The sequence below is a fragment of the Lepidochelys kempii genome, chromosome 17 (genome assembly GCF_965140265.1).
Source record: "Lepidochelys kempii isolate rLepKem1 chromosome 17, rLepKem1.hap2, whole genome shotgun sequence".
Taxonomy (NCBI): domain Eukaryota; kingdom Metazoa; phylum Chordata; order Testudines; family Cheloniidae; genus Lepidochelys; species Lepidochelys kempii.
In genome coordinates, this window is record NC_133272.1 from 1,127,681 (window position 1) to 1,147,397 (window position 19,717).

The 19,717-nt window shown below is 51.1% G+C and overlaps 2 protein-coding genes across 3 annotated transcripts; one reads left to right on the forward strand and one right to left on the reverse strand.

Annotated features, from left to right (window-relative positions):
• Positions 1-5,566: 5,566 nt before the first annotated feature.
• POLDIP2 (DNA polymerase delta interacting protein 2) lies at positions 5,567-14,792 on the reverse strand. 2 transcript variants are annotated; one of them, XM_073315342.1, is made up of 11 exons: positions 14,565-14,792; positions 14,367-14,448; positions 13,173-13,270; positions 12,189-12,285; positions 11,611-11,686; positions 10,793-10,900; positions 10,375-10,511; positions 9,076-9,102; positions 8,741-8,866; positions 7,641-7,720; positions 5,567-6,039 (listed from the first exon to the last, which is right to left on the reverse strand). In XM_073315342.1, exons 1-11 carry the CDS (start codon positions 14,717-14,719, stop codon positions 5,925-5,927), a joined length of 1,101 nt encoding a protein of 366 aa, XP_073171443.1. In that variant the 5' UTR covers positions 14,720-14,792; the 3' UTR covers positions 5,567-5,924. The 2 variants fall into 2 exon arrangements, with proteins under 2 accessions (XP_073171443.1, XP_073171444.1); XM_073315343.1 differs by having other exon boundaries at positions 14,673-14,791.
• A 40-nt stretch (positions 14,793-14,832) lies between these two features.
• VMA12 (vacuolar ATPase assembly factor VMA12) lies at positions 14,833-19,059 on the forward strand. Its single transcript, XM_073315346.1, has 6 exons — positions 14,833-15,065; positions 16,774-16,847; positions 17,022-17,111; positions 17,623-17,665; positions 18,327-18,439; positions 18,623-19,059. Exons 1-6 carry the CDS (start codon positions 14,876-14,878, stop codon positions 18,716-18,718), a joined length of 606 nt encoding a protein of 201 aa, XP_073171447.1. The 5' UTR covers positions 14,833-14,875; the 3' UTR covers positions 18,719-19,059.
• The last annotated feature ends 658 nt before the right edge of the window (positions 19,060-19,717 follow it).

A 19,717-nucleotide genomic window follows, 5' to 3' on the forward strand; every position in this document is an offset into this window, starting at 1 on the left:
GGCTCGCGCAGGGCCGAGGCCGCGGGGCTCTGAGCTCGCTGCGGGGCTCGCGCGCTCGCCCAGGGCCCGGAGCCGCTGGGCCGGAGACAGACGCGCAGCGACCCCCGGCCGGGCCCAGAGGCCCGAGGGCAGAGCCGGGCCGGGGCGGAGCCTGGCCGGGGCCCCCGGCGGCAGCTCCAGCCATTGTCCCGCATGGAGCCCGAGCCCCAGGGCTGATCACGCTGCACCGCGCAAGGGGACACGCCTCGCGCCTCTCCCGCTCCAAACCGGGGAGAGGTTTTCTCGGTCCGCCCCCCCTTCCCGGGAGATCCGTCGCTCCCTCCGCCAGCAGGGCCAGGTGTCGTGGAATCGCAGGGCTGGAAGGGCCCTCAGGAGCTCACCGAGGCCAAGCCTCTGCTCAAAGCAGGACCAAGCGCCAATTTTTGCCCCAGGTCCCTAAATGGCCCCCTCCAGGATTGAACTCACAACCCTGGGTTGAGCAGGCCAGTGCTCAAACCACTGAGCTATCCCGCCCCCTAGCTTACGCCGCCCAGGCACAAATACACAGATGTGGATGCAAACATCTGACCGTGCCTGCATCACCCCTACGGAGCCCCCCTTGCTCTGGGCCCAGGGCGTGAGCCTGGGAGGGATGGAGGAGCGTGGTGAGGCAGGGCAGGAGTGGAGATGGGCAGTGTCCATCTCTACTGGTGTTAGGCACCGTCTGTGGCTGACGGGAAGTTGTTTGGCTCCCTCACTCTAGTGGGGGGGCAGGGGAAATACACCGGAGGAGTCAGAAGGATAGTTGCGTTGCCATCCGCCCAGGGATGAAGCCCCTTCCCAACAGGCCCTGGGGTGATCAATATCCACCTGTACGCCATGGTGATCTGGCCTGCGAGGGAGCTCCAGGCTTCACATGGGCAGCAACAGACTGGATAGTTCCAGTCCAAGTGGCAGCTGCAGTGGAGTACAAGGAAAGCCCCTTATGCGTGCCGCATCTATGACAGGAAACTTTCCTCTGATGGCTCTGAAGAGTCGCTGGTTCTTAGCCACAGCTGTGTATGGGAGCCTGGCAGCCATGATTCAGTGCCCCCCTCCTCTGCCTTCTCTATATGACATTACTTTCCTCTTTCACTTCAGAAGTGCACGCCCTGGTTTCTATACCCAGGCATTACTCAGAAACACAACCATCCCGCAGAGATTCCCATGTTTTACCTGCCCTTGGATTTTATTCTCTTAGCCCAGGCCAAGGCTCTGTGTTCGAAACAGGACAGATGAGTCATTTAGTGGGAACGCCAAGCAGCTGCCTCTAGATTCTGTGGACCTCAAACAAGATTGTCATTATTTCCAGAGAGGACTCCTCACCCCTAAAGCAAACAAGGAGCTGAAGACAGGTGCACAGAGGAAAAAGCAGAGAGATTTGGCCACTCATATGGCAGGGAGCAGACAGGGAGAGTTTTCTGAAGCTGGAGGGAGAGACAGTTCCTCACGGGAACACACATCACCTTGGAACAGACACCAGGCATGGAACTGCTCAGAGTCCAATCTCACAAGGGGGAAGCCAGGGCAGGAAACAGCACATGAGGCGGGGGGGGGGGACGGACGGACAGGGGGACATGACAACCCGCAACACCCCTGACAATCCTAACTTCTGACTGGATGAAGATGAGCCTGACAGCTACCTGTTCCCTGGCTTGGCCAGCAAATCCTGTTCCCCACACACTGCAAGTTGCTGGAGAGGGTCTCGGAACTGCCTGTCCAAAGACAAAGGCAGAGGAACCCCAATAGAAAGAATAACTCCCCTGTCAGCTCCTGGATAGGGGTCTCACACTCAGTGCAGGGAGTCCTGGGGAGGCAACATTGCCCCAAGGGGAATGGAACACTCAGACCACTCGGTAGGGACCCTCCCTCCCTGATGGGGGTAGCATGGGCAAGGGCTCTTGGGAAGTCATTCGCTCTATTGTTTATTAGAGGATACATGAGAAAAAACAAGCCACATCCCATATCAGCACATCTGAAGGGAGGGGCCGCACAGTAATGACTACCTCTGCTCTTTAAATATAGACACGGCCATAGACTGAAATGTGTTTTCTTCTATCAACTGTAACTGCACAGCGCAAAGCTGGGCAAAGGAGCCTGGTGACAGGAGTGATGCTCAGATAACTGAGTCCTGAGGCTCCCAGGAGCCCCTCCTCAGAAGAAATGGGGAAGACAGAGACCTTTGTGGTAGGGAGGGGAGTTGACCATTCCCCACCTCCAGACAACAATCCCTACAGCCCAGCCAGCTTAGCCCCTGGGAGCATTTCAAAGAGAGGAGCCTGAAATCCCATAGCACCTGTCTCTAACCCTCTCACCAAACGGGGACATACTGGCCTTACAGCTGAATAGAAGAGGCAGCCTATTCCAGAGACAAACTACATTGGAATGCAGTGACTCACTTGCCCCTTCTGTGACTGGCCTAGGGGATTTGGGTGCCCTCTCCTTGGGGGTGTCTGCTCATTCTTACACCTGGCTACCCACAGGCATTTCACCAGCTTGCTTTCATCATGGTGAGAAGCAGGAGATCTGTGGTTTCACAGTACTTTGGTCACCTGACAACAGCCCTGCTGCTGTAGGGAAATTCAGCCATTGGACTGAAGTGGGGCTGGGCTTTCTGATTTGTTGGGTTCAGCTTCTGCAGCCTCTGCCTGTAGAGCATCGGTTTGAATGGGCAGGAGTCTCGTTTGTGACCCAAGCCCAGCTCTTCGTCAGTGGCTGGCAGCTTGTCCCTCTAATTCAGAAACTAAGGATTTGGCGATGCCATAGAAAAGGGCATTTTCTTCTCTGCCTTTCAAACGTGCATTCCATCTCAGAGGCAGACATTTCCTTTGTCTCGCAGCGAAGGACCTAGCCACAGCATCTTTAAAGTACTGCTCAGCTTAGAAAAGTGGGTTTCTACTTGTGAAAATGGTTCTTCAATCCTCAGCAGCTCTCTGGGGTGCATCAGGGCCAGGGCAATTCATCCTAGTGACAAAGTGTTAACTGATTATCACTCCTGCTAGCTCATGGTGCCAGCGCAGCTCTCAGAGCAGATTCCAGTCCAACAACATTGCTTGCAAAGCTGAAAGTCTCTGAAGGAACAGTTAACTCATGGGTCGCATTACTACGAGATTTCGTAGAGGCCAGTTGCTTAGTGGGATTCAAAGAAGGATGAGACATTCACCTAGATAATGAGCACAGCCATGGTTTCATAGGCAGGATGCCCCTTTTGTAAGATGGCCATAAACCCTCCTCTTTCACTCTCTAGCAGGGGCCAGGAAAACTGCCCCTTGAGGGACACGTTATTCCATAATAGCCTTCTGCAGGATTTTTTGCATCTTCCTTTGAAGCAGTTGGTGCTGGCTAGTGTCAGAGGCAGGACGTTGGGCTAGATGGACCCCACATCTAACCCCATTTAGTGATTCCAACCTAAGGCAAGAGGTATCCCCTGAGGACAGAGTTGGCTGGAAGAACCTTTACTGCTGGTGTTGGCACACAAGATGGAGACCCAGCTGGTCTTTCAGATTCCAGGTGGACCGTTCAGAGCTGGCAGTTAGAAAGAAATCATTGCACTTGTAAACGGAACAAATTTGATCTGGAGTCAGACACAGCCGCAGCCTCTTAATGAATGCCCAGCTTACCAAGTAGAGCCGCTGTTAAGTACTTGCCGCACCAAGGGTACGACAAATTTTTGGTTTTTAGGGCCCACCCTGCTGAAGGAATCAGAGTGAAATGGGGAGGGGGAAAGGCTGGGGCCCAGGGGCACATCTGGGAAAATCAGAGCCACAGCTCACATCAGTTACTTCAACACTTTATTCATCATTGATGTGTACAGCTATGTACATGACAAAGTAAAGCCGGCCTGTGGGAAAGCCATACAAGCAGCAACTTTCCAGACTCGGTCATGTTTTGCCTACGTCGTCTCACTGGAATAAGCCAACAAGAAACCAACACAGGTAGGAGACTATTCCCCCATCCCCAACTTGTATCCCTGCCAATCATGCCTGTCTTTTAGCATTAGATCCAAGAAGCAGCCCCAGTCACTGCAGAAGAGGAATGGCTCTGATGCTCCCTCCCTCGATCGGCTGTCTATGTCGTTGGGCAGCTTAACTGGACACATTCCCAGCTTCTATGGGCTGCTTTCCCCCAAACGGATTCATTCCTGAGTGCGCTGATCACACTGGTTACGGTCAGCAATCATCCAGCCAGGAATGCTCACGCACTGCTGGGCCTAAGGGGACCCAGCTACTGACTGTCCTTGCGGCACAGCACCTGGCAAGCACACACCCGGAGTCACCAGCCCAAGTGGATTAGCAGCAAGGGCCTGCTACACCCAGCATCTGACAATGCCAGTTTGCCTCTCTAGCACCACATCCCTCCTCGAGGAGACAATCCCTGTAGCCCTTATCGACGATGTCAGGTGCACTGGCACCCAGAAACACAGGCAACAAGAGATGTGGCTGGAAAAACTGGCAGGAAGAACCTGCCTGCCTGCCACGTAGAAGTCAGCAACCCAAGGCCAAAGCAGGGCAGCTGCTACTCATCTCTAGACTGGGCAGTTACGTCAAAGAGCAAGGCTCTTGGCACTGTAAGCTGTGCGTACTGCAGAAAGGCTGTTCCCAACACTCAGGCCCTTGCTCTCTCCCAGCCGAATTTAGCAATAGGGATAAGAAGGATGAAGCCAGCTTCCCACGCCCACACTGACATGTGGGAACAGTCGACACCCAGAGCAATCCCCTTATCAGTTATAGCCATAGCAAAGACAACCCCCACAGCTTTTATCTTTTAACTCTCTAAGCACTACACAGGTTGCAGGTTCCACATTCAGTGCCAGGGAAACGAGGAGATGAAGGGATCGATGCCAGGTAACCACTGCTATTTAAATTGTGTGTGTTTCTGTCTATCCACCGCACACGTACCTATTCATCCGCGGGTGCAGAGCGAGTCTCTCCTATTCCGTCTAGGGAGGTTATTTATACTGCTCTTCAGACTCCACAGAGAGAGGGACAGCAGAGGAGAGGGAACGTCTGGGGGCATGGCCGAACTCAAACCATCACCTGATGGGGGGGGGAAAAGGGGGGCTACATACACACTTTCTGCACATGCAGGTTTCCCATTGGCAAGGGTGCAAGGAGGGAAGACTTCTTCTTATCTGACTGCAACTCGGCACTCCAGGTCTCAGCAGTGTCTGAAAACTACTGCTCCGATTTCCCTGTGCACGGACCCGCCCTGATCATTATCCCCACCCAGAAACAGCTGGATTTAGGGCTCAATGCTGTTCACCCTTTGCACCCATTTGGTTAGCACCCATTGGCAGCAATTCAGGGCAGAGCCTGGCAAGCAACACTGCTCCAAATGGTGCACCCCACGCACTGGCTAACAAGCTTCTCCAGCAGGCGTTTGCTAAACCCAGTGAAGCGTTTGCATTCCAAGGGTGGCAGCACCTTACTGACATGACACAGCCAGCTCACTCCTCCTCAGGCACAGAGGTTTGGACTGATGGAGCTTTGCACAGACTGGGGCAAGCTGGCCGTGAGACCAATGCCTTGGTGTACAAAGGAAGATGGGCTACAACTAGAAGGGCCAGTTTATTAAAGAGAAACCTCACATCCCAGAGAATTCAAACACATTTGGAAAGGGCCCAGCCCGGCTGAGTGGGCCCATCTTCCACAGCAGCACAGTTCTAAACCCCCCAAGCTTGGGCACCAGCCAGCACCAGGGGGAAGAAAGGATCCACTAATACAGCTTATGATGCTTGCAAATAGCCTGAAAGAGTCAGTGTTAAAGTTCAAAAACGCCCCTTTAGCAATGGTTAAAACAAAATGGTTTAAAATATTGAAAAGTTCCATATCCCTGGCTGCAGGAGGGTGGGAAGCAGAGGTCTGCAATGCACGACTGTTCTCCTGGGGTACCGTGCTTAGACTGCTCTACCAGTGAAGGCCAGAGGGAGGCGTCTTCTCATCTTTATTGCTTTCCAATGAGAAGGGAGGGATTCGGACATCAAAGTGGGAGCCATCAGGCCTCTCAAACCGAAAAGTACCCCTGCAAAACAAAGTCAGAGACCAGACTGAGACCAATGCATCACCACGCCCTCTTACAGCAATGGAATGGCAGCTCCGGGGGAAAAGGGACCTTCTGCACTCTGCTGTTGCCGGGGCCTGCCTTTGCAGGATCTTCCCACCGACAGGAAAGCATCTCCGGGCCATGTGACTCACTTATGACAAGGCGGTTAGCCCAGCACAGAGCAGACCATGCTGTAATACAAGGCACCCCACGGGGAGATAGAGGGGAAGAGGCTGAAGGCCACCCCCAGATAGCTCGGACAATGCTTTCCTCAGTCCAGGCCGGAGATAGGCTAGGTTAGGCCATCTGAGTTTAGTTTGCAAATAGGTCAAATTCACATTCTTATTTACCAGCAGAAGCCCCGATGGCTCAGCAACCTGGGATCAGTCCTTAAAGGCCAATCACAGGTAGTTTGGAAGCTGAAGTTTCTGCTTCACGATTTCACAAGGGGAAGATTAAGCATTGAACACACATTTCCATACACAAGTTAGACAAATCAACTCCCCAGCAGGTCTCCCACTGTCTCAGGAAAGCAAACTGCCTTGTGTAATGCAGGATGTGACCTAACAGGGAGGCGTCTTGAGAAGTAAAACAATAGTTCCGAGTCGGATTCTTCATCACCCAAGAAGACCATCTACTAGAAAGGAAGCCATGTGGATTGGCGATTTGGGGATTCCAGCCCCTTCCTCCCCCTTTACTGGAATGGCTTTCTAGCTCTGGAGCCCGTCTTTCCTTTCAGACTGTTTGGGAAGGGAGAGCACTACAATGAGCTGCATTGTACGCCCAGGGGAGCTGTCATTCAACTAGTCAGGAACACCCAACCATGCACGGTGAAAGCCTGAGTTAGCAAGAGCTCACCCTGAAGGGGCAGATCTGCTGTAGTACATATTCCAGCTCAGATAAAAGTGTTTGCAAAGCAGCCCCCAGCTTCTGAGAAAGGTATGCTCAAAGGTGGGGAAGAGAGGTGTCGTGTGACACCTCTCCTAGTAGGGCATTGAGCATCCACATCACAAGTGCACACTTAGGGATTTAATGAAGGAGTGGTTAGCTTTCAATGCTACTGCAGTACATGGGACTACATAAACCGGAACAATCCCAAGCGTCAGGCCTTTGGGCACTGAATTTCAGACTCTGGGAGAAAGTCACTGCACTTCCTTTAGCAGAACCCACTGGAGAAAATGCTAGTGAAGGCCCTAGGGCACAAGAGCTGTGTGGCCAATACAGACCTGCCTCTGGTACTCAAGAGGGAACATGCTGGGGAGTGGAGCATATAAGAAGATAATGTGGAAAGGGCCCAGCTCCTTCGCAAGGGAGAAACTTGAGGAGGAGGAGGAGGAACCAGTTTGGAGCCTCTGCCAAGGCTCATGAGCAGCAGGGGTTCCTGGAGTCAATATGGGACTATCACTACAGCCTAGTTTATGCACATGGGCACCCACCTTTAGTTGCCTTGTCCACACCGCCCAGCTGTTAATTCCTGTCAGAACACCAGACTGTGAGCTCTCTGGGACACAGACTGTCCCAGGGGGGTCCTAATCTCCAACTGGGAACTCTGCATTACCACAATAGTGAAGGTTTCTTACCACATGTGACCACTGGATGCCTGCAGTGAGACATGGCTGCTGTACTGAAATGCTGGCTGCTCTTTGGATAAGACTGGCTCCTGAGGGGACACAGAGACCCCACTGTATCAGACAGATCCCCATAGATTTCTCCACAGCCCACCATTAGCAGATTTGCTTTGCAACAAAATCAACAGAGCTCCTCAGGCTTCAAAATGCTGCTTAGCAATTGTTCCTCTTCCACTTCTTGCCATCACCACCCCCATAATAAAGGCTACACCTAATAAGTAGCACCAGCATGACACCATATTTCAGTCCCCCCCCAGTCAGATGATTGGAAGACTGAGTGAACTAGAACAACCCTCTGCTGACCAGACTTGCACTTTCTGCTGTGCTCCTTCCCGCACAGAGTACTCCTGGGGCAATTCTGCAGGACTGCGCGCCTGCATAAAGCCCCCACCGCCTCTGGCAGGTGGAAAACAGCAGGGAACCAAAGGGAGGCCATGGGGGAAAGGGGAACCACCATCGGCGCAGTTTTGGGCAGAACTGCCCCCAAACAGAGGCGGGGCATGGGGGGGCACACAGGGTTACATGCCCCTGCCCTCCTGCCCGCCCCATTTCTGCAAGCGCAGAGCTGCCCAGCTGAAGGAGGCTGCGGCTCTGCTGACTCTGCAGCTGAACACCACCTCCTGGGTCCTAGTGCCAGTCGTGCTCCCCTTCTGTGCAACAGTGAGTGCTCACGGTGGGGCTGGGTAAGGGGAAGAGGTAGTGGGGATAGAAGGGGGGGTGGAATAGGGCAGGGGAATGTGGGAGTGAGGCATAGATGCTGGAACTAGTGGTGTGGGCTTCAGGGTGATCTCCCACTTCAATGCAGCCAGTGGCTTGTGCTCCCCACTGCCATGCTGGAGCTTTATTTATTTATTGACAAATAAAATTTGCAGAATTTTTCGGTGCAGAATTCCCTCAGGAGTAACAGACAATCTGCAAGGAACTGTACACATGACTCTTTCACCACGCACACCTACTGGAAGTGCCCATTAAGCCACATACTGATCAATCGACCCAGGGCGAGTGCCCCAAATGGAGGCTATGTCTGAGGACAGATATCAGGCAATACGTACCCTTCCCACAACTCCTCGGCCCCGGACAGTTTCCAGGGTGCCAGACAAACTAAATATCCTCCAGTGCCGTTCTCGCAGTTGTACCACCTCATTGTCAAGGTTCTCCAAGCGGATACAGTAACGCCACTAGAGAGGTGAGAGACAAGTCATGAGGAGCTGGAGCCAGCTGCCAATAGGCCAGGTATCAGGTCCACTTGCTGATGCCACAAGCAAAGAGCCACCCTCCCTCAAAACCCATCATGATAAATCTGACCATAGCCATGGTGGGGCTTCCAGCACCCCGCAGCAAATAAACGCCCTCCTTAGGCTGTTTTACAGAAGCACAAGGCACTTACCCAATAGACATGGGAATTCTGGGCTTCCTGTCAAGAGAAATAAACTAGTTTAGTTGATGCCCTTCAGCTCAGCACCAACACTCTGACTTGGCAGTGCCAGACTGACACAGGGCAGCACAGACTGAGGCGCTCTCCAAATTCACCCATGAGTTAGTCCCTCATTCCCAGGGTAGAACTGGCCTGAGCATCTATGTAACTCAGACAGACGAGCTCCAGAGATCCACCAGTGACTGGAGAACTGACCAGTTGTGGGTACCCACGTTCATTATACCCTATATGCTGTTAGAGGATGCCCAATCCACATGCTGTTGGTTAGCAGATGGGATACATACCAGTTCGGCTCTACAGAAGCTTAGCTTTCATCAGGGCCTGCCCGTGTTGTGGTCCAAGGCTGCCTTACAATCCTACTGGTCCTAGAGGCACTGTTTATTTTGAAACTGACCTATATGTGTAAATACCCAGCTCTCCACCCCAGGAGACAGCTGGCTAATACACAAACTTCGTTATTGTGCTTCCTGAACCCCGAGCAGCCAGGTCCTAATCAATTTTAGGAAGTACAGGGTGTCAGCTGAATCCAGAAAGCTTTAATCAGGGAACTCTCCTCAGCCCCAGGGAGAAGGCAAAGTAGTCTGAGGGTGGGTCTACACTACCGCTGGATATCGGGGTTGATTTATCGCGTCTAGTCTATAAATAAATAAATCGATCCCCGAGCGCTCTTCTGTCGACTCCGGAACTCCAGCGCAGCAGAGTCGACGGGGGAGCGGCGGCAGTCGACTCACCACCGTGAAGACACCACGGTAAGTCGATCTAGGTACGTCAACTTCAGCTACGCTATTCTCGTAGCTGAAGTTGTGTACCTTACATCGATTCCCCACCCAGTGTAGACCAGAGCAGAGTGTCAAACCCCAGGGGGAAGACTAAGTGTAACTCACTGCGGCACTGTGCCGGTGCCATTTTACATCTATTACTAACAGCAGGGAGTGTTAACGATACAGGCATTTGTGAAAATTCTCACCTGCCCTTTAGTAGCACCTCTCCCAGAACAGCCCAAGGCATTTCACAGAACTCAACGAACAACTAGCAGAGCCTAGACGGGGATGTTCCCCATAACCATTCGGTCTCATGTTTCCATGTTCACGGCCACTGGGAATAATGATAAGTGAGGATGCAACTAGAACAAGAAGCCAGGTTGCAGGACGAAAACAAGATGCTGCAGCAGGACTTGGAAAGGACGGGGGTGTTTTAAATGGGTTGGAGAGAGTTACAATGGTGGCCACGCTAGGTAAGACCCAGACCTACCCTCATGCCCATGTAGAAGGGGATGACGGTGACTCGGATATTCTCAGTGGTTTCTCGGTGCACATCAGACAGCTCTAACCAGGGATGATTCTTTTCCTGCCACGCACACAGCGTGTCCCTCGCTACAAAAGGCGGAACTGTAGGGAGTGGAAAGAGAGGACAGTTTATCAAAGTGGCTACAGATAAGCTTCTGAACTCCCACCTCTCAGACAGAGCAGCAGCTTTTACATGGTTACAGAGGTCTGTCTAAGGATGTTTCTGCTAGAACAAAGCCTCTCACTCACCGCAGCATGGGCAATGCACTGCACCTAAGACAATGAGCTGCAGATGTCTGTCTTTCCTTATGAAGGTGCCTTATAGCAGCACATGGCTCCGTAGAGGCTTTCTCTAGGGCAAGGCTCGAGGGGCATGCAGTTACCTTTTGTCTGGTCGTACATAAGAAACCTCTCAAAGAGCTCATGCTGAATTGGCACCTGATCAGTGGAGCTGTAGGGAAGGATGTCTTCATGGCTTACGTAGTCTAGACCTAGAGAAGAAGCCCACATCAGCCATTAAATGCCATCAGCAAAGGGAGCTTCACAGGAGGCATCTCAGCAGGGCAATAAATTGCACTAATGAGCAGTAAAGAAAGAGGGCCTGGCAGAGGAAATCTAAACTAGCAAAACTATCCTCAACCTACAGGACACTCCCTGGCAATAATTCTTCAAGTCTTGCTTTACTACCTTCTTCAAAAGGGATACATACTTCTCCCCACATAAAGCCAATGCTCTTCCTGAGCCACTAGTGGCTGCAGAAGTGTTTATACTATCACACCAGGACTTCAGGTAGAGAACACAACAGAAGGAGAAACAGAGATCCAGCAGCCCTAGAACTAAAGGGGGAGAAAGGAATGCAGGGTGTAGGATCTGAGTACATCTACTGCTAAGTAGAGAAAGTGGGGTTTGGGGTCAACAGCTCAAAGTATGTGAACAACAGTCAAGGTTCCCTCACTCGCCTAGCCACTGACTCCAGTTGAACACACCTCTTCCACATATCTGAAGAACAGAGCTGAGCATGTCAGTCACTCTACTGTTCTCCAAGAGGCGACAAACTGCACCTAGGACAAGACATTCCAGGGGTAGATCTAGTACTGCCGATACTAGACTATGCTAGCCACGGTACCTCTCACGGTCCTTCTAGCCAGATCTCATGAGAATCTGCACTCTCCAGAAAGCTTAAGAACAGCCATTTACTCACCTGGTATGGCATAGAGGGCTCGACTGTCGTCATGATTCGCCAAGAACGTCACTGCTTCCGTCTGTGACCTCTGAGACTGAAAATAAGGGGGATTTAGCACTTCGAATGCACAACACTGTGTGCGGACAGCCGTTTTATTCTTCTTCTCTCAAGGTTGTACATTTATTTTATATAACCAGTTCAGCTCAGAACAAACATTTCTCTTGTTTTCATCTCCTAGAGGAAATCACAATTCAAACACCAACTAAAAAGAAATTTTGTTGCTACCTATTGCCTGTGTTATACAAACATCACAGAACCCATACTCCAGCATGGGCAAGAAGTTAACCTAGGCAGAAGAAATTGGACCTACTCAGAAGAGTAATGGTTAAACATTTCTGATGATCTTTCTTAGCAGAATGATGACCTGGTAAAACAGAACCAGTCACTCAGTCACCCCTGTTCCAAACATTCCCACCATGGAGGAAAAACATTAACAGCACCCTCCCAGTCTTCCATTACAGCTGCTGTCTGCATCTAAGGAGTTAACAGAAGAGAGAGATCTTTGGGTGTCAAGAACAAGGTTATCAGACACTTACTATATGTGGGCAATCCCGAGCATCTATTAGCACCTGGTAGTAGGTATGAGTTTTGCCTTTGACTTCTTTGGATCCATGACCAGCTGCACTCTCACTCCTAAACAGAGACAAATTCTGAACACAAGAGCTCCCTTCATTAGCTTACACCCTACTAATATGATTACACCCACCAGCAGCAAGTTGACACAGAGAGTGGGAGGAAGTTTTGTCATACATCAAGTTGCGTCTCTGATAGTGTGGATAAAGTACAAACAGTTGCTACCAGCAACAAGTTCATTCTTAAAGGAAAAGGAGGTTCTGAATACATTCAGGATCTCCAATCACTCCATTTCAGTCAACGCAAGATTCACACCACCCACACATACAGCAATAAATGATGCGAGATGCAAAAAAAAAATCCACGTCGGTGGCATCATAGCCCCCATTTACAGAGACGGAGATGTCTCTCACTATTCAGTCAGTCTTCCCATCTGGGTTATTGCTTTCACTCCACCCTTATTTTCAATGTGTTCACCCCTCAGTCCTATCCATGTCCCACAAGAATCATTTGCGGGGTTCATTAGCTGCATGGAGTGGAAGGTGAAAGACAATGAGGCTCCATCGCTGAGAAGGCTGAACTGAACCTAACTTGCCAAATCTGGAGCCAAGGCCAACCAGTTCAAATCACTAGGAACCTATACAGGAACCTACACCTAAATCCACAGGAGTTTCTTTCCTTAACATGCAATTCCACACCCACTTGTTTTCTAAAGCACACACACCATTCCCTGAAACCTTCCTCCCATCTTTTAACTTAAGAGAAACTATTATGGTATTAATTTAGACTATTATGAGCCGATCTCTCCTAGTTTGGTGCTCACACAAAAGTCACTGAGGCTTTGCCTCACTCTTTCTTAAAACCTCAGTGACCCTGACCAGGAAGAACAGTAAAAGACTTAAATAGAACAGCAGCATGGGAGCAAATGAACAAATGTAAATCCTTACTTTTCTGGAACAGGAGAAGTAACATCCCGATCATACAACCTGGCTTGCCAAGGAAACAGGACTATTCCTCGGTATCCAAACACACTGTGAAGAAACAGCTGAAAGGGGGAATCATAAACTTCAGTCCTGTGCAAATCACAGCCAAGAGATTAAAACCCATTAAAAAAAAAAAAAAAAAAAGGAAATGGCTAACAACCTCACACCAATAAAGAGGCAGCATTTTATTATTATTATTATGCAGGGAGAAGTAGCAAGATTTGGACAGAACCTGGATTGATGGGGCAGGGGAGAAGAAAGAATCCAAGACATGCTCCATTTTATGGATCTGGTGACAGAGAGGAGAGTGGTGATGAAGAACGAGGGAATGGAGAAGGCTTGGGATGAGAGAGAACTGGGAATGCAGCTTTGGCCACATTAAGTTTAAATTGACAACTAAACACCCAGGAGATGTGGGAGACACAGGCAGACCTGTGGGCTCGGATGGAGTGAGGTCAGTCAGGACTGGAGAAAGATTTGTGAGACCTCAGCATAGAGATGACAGGTCTAGCAGTTATTTCAGACCTCCAGTAACTCTCTCCCTTGCTGCTGAAAGGAGACGATACTTGGGAAATGAGCAGAGCAAAACAACCGGTGCTAACAATCATTTCACCTTCTAGAGCAGGAGTGGACAAACTATGGCCATTTTAAGTTGGCCCTCGATTTCCAGCTGGCAAGTGGGGTCTGGTGCTCCAGCTGGGGAGCAGGGTCGGGGGCCGCTCCATGCAGCTCCCGGAAACCGCGGCATGGCCCCCCTCTGGTACCCCAAGGGGAGCTGTGGGGGCGATACATGTGGATGGGGCAGCGCGCAGAGCTCCCTGGCCGTGCCTCCGCGTAGGAGCTGGAGAAGGGTCATGCCGCTGCTTCCGGGAGCCGTCTGAGGTGAGCACACCCGGAGCCTGCACCCCGAGCCCCTCCCTACGCCCCAACCCCCTGCCCTGATCCCCCTCCCGCCCTCCAAACCCCTCAATCCCAGCCTGAAGCACCCTCCTGCACCCCAAACCCCTCCTCCCCAGCCGGAGCCCGCGCCCCACTCCCTGAACGCCTCGTTTCTGGCCCCACCCCAGTTTCCTGAGCACTTTCTGTGCCCAGATGGGGCCCTCGGGCCGAAACGTGTCCCCGCCCCGGGGCCGGGGCCGGTCGCTCGGGGACACCCACCTGGCCCGTCTCGTATTTGCCGTGCGGCTTCGGCACCTCGAACACGCCCACGGGCTCCAGCACTTTGCCCTCCGCCCGGTTCCTGCGGAAAAACGCCACAGCGAGCTCAGGCCGGGCGGGGCAGCGCCCGCGGAGCCTCCCGGCCCCGGCCCCGGCCCGGCCTCACCCCCTCGGCCCCGGCCCCGGCCCCGGCCTCACCGGGACGAGAGGTGGCGGCGCGGGGGCGGCTGCAGGGCCCCGGGGCCCCCCGCACACAGCGCCCGGAGGCCGCGGCCCGGGGCCTCCCTGAGCGGCAGGGCCCGGCACCTGCTCAGAGCCGTTGCTAGGGAGCGCCGCGCCGCGCCGCCCGACATCCCGCCCGCCGGCGACAACGGCAGGGCCCCGCTCGGCCACCACCCCCGGCCCACAATGCAGCGCGCGGGGGGAACCCGCCTGGTCGGCAACGTCCGCCTTCCCAGCGCCCTGTGCGCGCGGCGCGGGCGATCATGTGACCCCCCGGCCTGTCCAAGATGGCGTCCTCCATAGTGGCGGGGGAGCGGCTGGTGCGGGCGGCGGCCTCCGCCGGCGGGGAGCTCGGGCGGCTTCCCCGCGAGCTGCGGGCGGAGCTGCAGGCCGCTTTGGGGGCCCAGGCCGCCGGGCGCGGCCCGCTCGTCCCCTTCAGCCTGCTCCGGAAGCTGCAGGGCGCCCTGCGCCAGGCGGGTGAGAGGCGCCGGCCGGGGCCTGAGGCTGAGCGTCCGCCGGGCTGTGGCTCGGCCGTGAACTCTCCTGGCGGAGCCCGCAGCCAGGGCCGGCGCTGGGGACCACGAGGGGTACCCTTACTTCCCCCAAAGGTCTTCTAGGGGGCCCCAAGTTAGTGTCCGCAAGGCCAAAACATGGACAAAGTTATCCACTGCGAAGCAGCGGAACAGCGGCAGATCGGTAGCTTCACCCCTCTTACAAATTATACATCCACGCATTATAAATCCACATGCTGACACTGCAGCCAAATTTTGCCTTAGCAAACTCTTAAAATCTAAGATTTTCTAGGGGTTTAATTAGCCCCTGGACTCCTGGAAGGTTGTTTGTTTTTAAAATAACATCCAGGGCTCCCAAAATACCTACTCCCCCCTCCAGTAATGGAACCCTAGAACTGACTCTGTCTTTCATCTCCTGAGAGTGCCACAGCCTTGATCTGCCTCAGCTAAAATCCTTCTCCTGGTTCCCATCACCTCTGTTATCCCTTGCTTCTCTGTGGTTGCCCCAAGTCCCAGCTCTCCAGCAAAATGCTGCTGCTCCCTTTCTCACATGTACAGAGAAATATGACCCCAGTGTACTATCTTCAGATTGCTCCCCGTTACTTCAGGCCCCAGTTCCAAGTTGCCTTCCATTCTTGTCTGTAAAAACCTCCATGGATTTTGAGTCACCTGCCCAAATGGATCTTTTTGTCTCTAACTCCCTTCTCTTGTCTAGAACCATCGACCTCTGCCCCTTCAGACAGTGTGGCCAGCATTGGTGCTGACTTCTCTCCAACTTCTGCCTCCAGAGCCCCCTTTTTGTATGTCAGCCTCCTCATTATGTCTATACCTCTGATGTTTTTCTTTCCTTATTGCAGGAAGGATGGCTGTATAATTAAGGCACAGGCCTTAGAATTTAAGGCACAAATTGGGCTTTTTTCATGGTTCTGCCACTTTGGGCAAATCACTTAATATCTATCCCTTAGTTTCCTCATCTGCAAAATGAGGATAATACTAACTTCACAGGGTATTAGGTGGCCTAAGTTTTTGTTTTTAAAATGCATTGAAATTTTTAGCTGGTAGATGTTAGACAAGTGCATAGTATTTATCTCTAACTCCTCTAAACTGTTTAGGGCTCCATCTCAGATGATAGACTTCACAAAGGTTGTACTTTAAAGCAACAGTTAATTTTATCCACAAAAAGTGTTCTCTCAGAATTAGCTGAATGAAAATTACAGTAAGGTGTAAAAATTCAAGTTAAACAGTCAAAATAAAACCCCTCACTTTACAATATTTCCTCACTTACCTTGTTAACACCTTCATTGCTCAAACTGATCTCAAATCTAATTTGAAATCTAGTTATAATGCTACTTGCCTTTCATTCACCCTGGAACTGTGAACCTAGCCTGGCTAGTTTTGCTCTAGTACTCATGTACTAAGCGGATGCTGTTACCTGGAATGGTCAGGATTTTTATATTCTCATTAACTTAATGAAAACAGTTTTGTTTAAAAATAGCTGTTGTTTTTAAACTCTGTTTCACACACACACACACACCTAATGTCTTGGAGACATTTCCATGTTGCATCCTTGATGTTAACAGCTAGAGATCCAGAGAATGACCTGGATGTTACATTTCACTGCTTTGCCTACATTTCTAAACTGAAAGCATTTATAGGAACTCTTTGTGTTGTAGGTTCTCCTGTGTATCTCCATGAGCTACTGGAAGGCAGCGAGATCTATCTCCCTGAAGTAGAGAAACCTCCAAGGGTATGTAACAAGCATGGGATAAATGCTAGTTACAGCTATGGTTGGTACACTGTTTCCATCTCTTAGCTAGGGACGCTAAAACTAGATGTTTTTCATGGGCCAAGAAATGTACAGAATAAACTAATGGCACCTCAGTTCTCATTACAGTTTCTCTTGTTTATTAATTGTCTTTAGAACCCAGAGCTGGTGGCCCGTCTGGAGAAGATAAAGGCTAAGCTAGCCAATGAAGAATACAAGCGGATAACAAGAAACATCAACTGCCAGGTCTGAAGAAAGGCAGGGAAGATACAAGATCAAAATAAACCTGGACAGTCTGTTCTCCACCATACCCTGTGGAACCACCATAAATGTTAGCACAGCTCGTTGGTGGCACTGCCCAGAGATGAATTTGCGGTCCCAGGCTCTTTGGTTTGCTAGCTCAGAGGCAAAAGCAGAGCATCTCCTATCGCTTTCCCAGGACCCCGACTGGCCTATCCAAGAGTATCATTGTTGGCTCCAAAGTCCCTCACCAGGAGGGAGGATTAGTGCAGCACGAGGCCTCTGAAGGGAGAAACAGAGAGGTGCTGGAAGCCTTCCCCCTCAAACAGGGCTGCCAAATCTGTATTGTAACAAGGGAACCTGAGCCATCAGGGTGGTACCCACAAGCCTGTTGATCAAATATAGTTCTAGTCTCAGTGGGGAAGCAGTGCAGGATGCTCTACTGGAATTGTCTCAACTATAGAATTGACACCTAGGGTGGAATAAGGTTTTTATAACCCTGTTCTTCTCCTCTTAGGAACTGAACCGGTACGGGGCTCTGGCTGACTTGGGAAGGCAAGGTGAGTTGTATCAACATAGGAAGAAACAGACAGCGTATGCCCAGCAAGCAGAAAGCCAATTGTGAGAATTAAATCAATTGCCATCTACTCATCCTCAAAGACAGAACAGCCCCACCCCTCTCTGCCTAGCAGGCTGTATTTCACTAGATGGGTTTAATTTGAAATAAGGGACAGTCCCTATTTATACATTAAATAACTACGGGGGACGATTATACAGCATGTCAGAGTTTGAAGGACTTTGAAAAGCCTCAGGGTTGGGAGTTTGGATCAGAAGGGGAGACCTTGGTGCCTAAAGAAGAGATGTCTGCCAGCTGTGACCTAGATAGCCTGCCCAGTGAAACTTCCTGTTTCCAGCTTGCGTCTCTCCGGCTTATGCTGTCCCCCTGCTGCAGTTTGCGGGCCCAGCAATGCAGGCAGAGGGTGAATTTGTTAGTGTTTTATATAGAAATTGCTTCTTCAAAAGAAACAAGTTTTTTCAAAAGCTACCAGGTGTATTTATTCTTGAGTATTTTTCTATCTTAACAATAGGGAAGGTACTGGCAGGTTCAGTTAGAGGTACTATAGCTTACCCCAAGCCCTCTTACATTGCATGCTAATGACAAACAGCTTTTACCTGCAAATGCTTTTGCTGACATCTCTCCTCCCTCCCTTCCATCGGCAGTTAGGTCCATGAAAGCCGTGGTCATCACCATATTCAACTTCATTGTCACAGTGGTGGCTGCATTTGCCTGCACATACCTGGGCAGCCAGTACATCTTCACAGAAATGGCAGCGGTGAGTGTGAGCTGGGACTTCACAGTTTCCATGTTTGTTTTTTCCATCCTGAGCCTCCTTTGGTGTGTTCAGAGCACATTGGACGGAAAGGTCAGGAATGCCATTTCCACTGAGAACGGGAGGCTGATTGGAATGCTTCAGCAGCGTCACTTAAACCTCCCTTATTTCTTCTTGTCCCCCCAGCGTGTGCTGTCGGCTGTGATCGTGGCCTCAGTGGTGGGCTTGGCTGAACTGTATGTGATGGTGCGGACCATGGAAGGGGAGCTTGGAGGACTGTAGTCAGGAGGCTTTCACTTAGACTGGGATCCTTACCCTGCAGGACTTTTCCTCCCCTATGGGTTATTAATTTGTCGACAGGTGTGTTTGGCTTTGGTCCATTGGGTCCCTGTGCCTACTGCAGTTTCCTCACACCATGTTCCTTACCCCGGCCGCGTTTGAAACGAATCACCAGATGCACTGAATGGGGACCTTGTGGCATGGAACAGAAGAGTCAGCAGTCGTGGGATGTTTCAAATCCATGAAAGGCACAGGGGGGAGTGGGGGGCTTATTGCTGCCTCATCTTCTAGCTCTGAAGTTGCTGTCCCTTGTTCAAAATAAATGGATTCTGTGTGCATTAGAATGACCTTCCTCCTGCCCCAAGGCAGATTCCTAGGGTGGAGATGCGTGTGAAATGCCTGCACTGTGTTCCTGGGCAGCCTGGGTGTGTCTCTGCCCTCTGTATCCCAAACCCTGCTCCATCACTTCTGCAGAAGCCGTTACACTTGGTTTCTTTAATGCTCTTCACATTCCTGCATGGTGCACTAGCCAGGCTGTTTTAGGGTAGAGCAGAGTTTATACAGGGCATGAGCACTGCCTGCTCTTGACTGAAGCAGTGGGTGCCTGACCCAGGCCCTGTGCTCATGGTGGTGTATTTTCTCCCCCATGCAGACAGCTGCTCCCCAGGAGAATGAGGTCACCTCATCCCACACTGTTCCTCCCATACTGGGAAATTTCCTAACTCAAAAGGTGTTGCAGCCAATACAGGGAATTCTTTATCGGTTAAGATGAAGTCTAATAGAGAAACTGACCACAGAACTAAAAATTAATGATAGCTTAGGTACAAGTGATTATGACTTATGTGCAGTCCAAATAAAGTCTAGACCAGTAATATAGATACATGTGCTACTTTAATAAGGCCAGTTTCACAAAGCCAAAAACAATTGAGCCAAATAAGCTGGGAGGGATGATTTAAGCAGAAAAATGTAAGTGATAATTGGGAAACATTTAAGAACACCTTA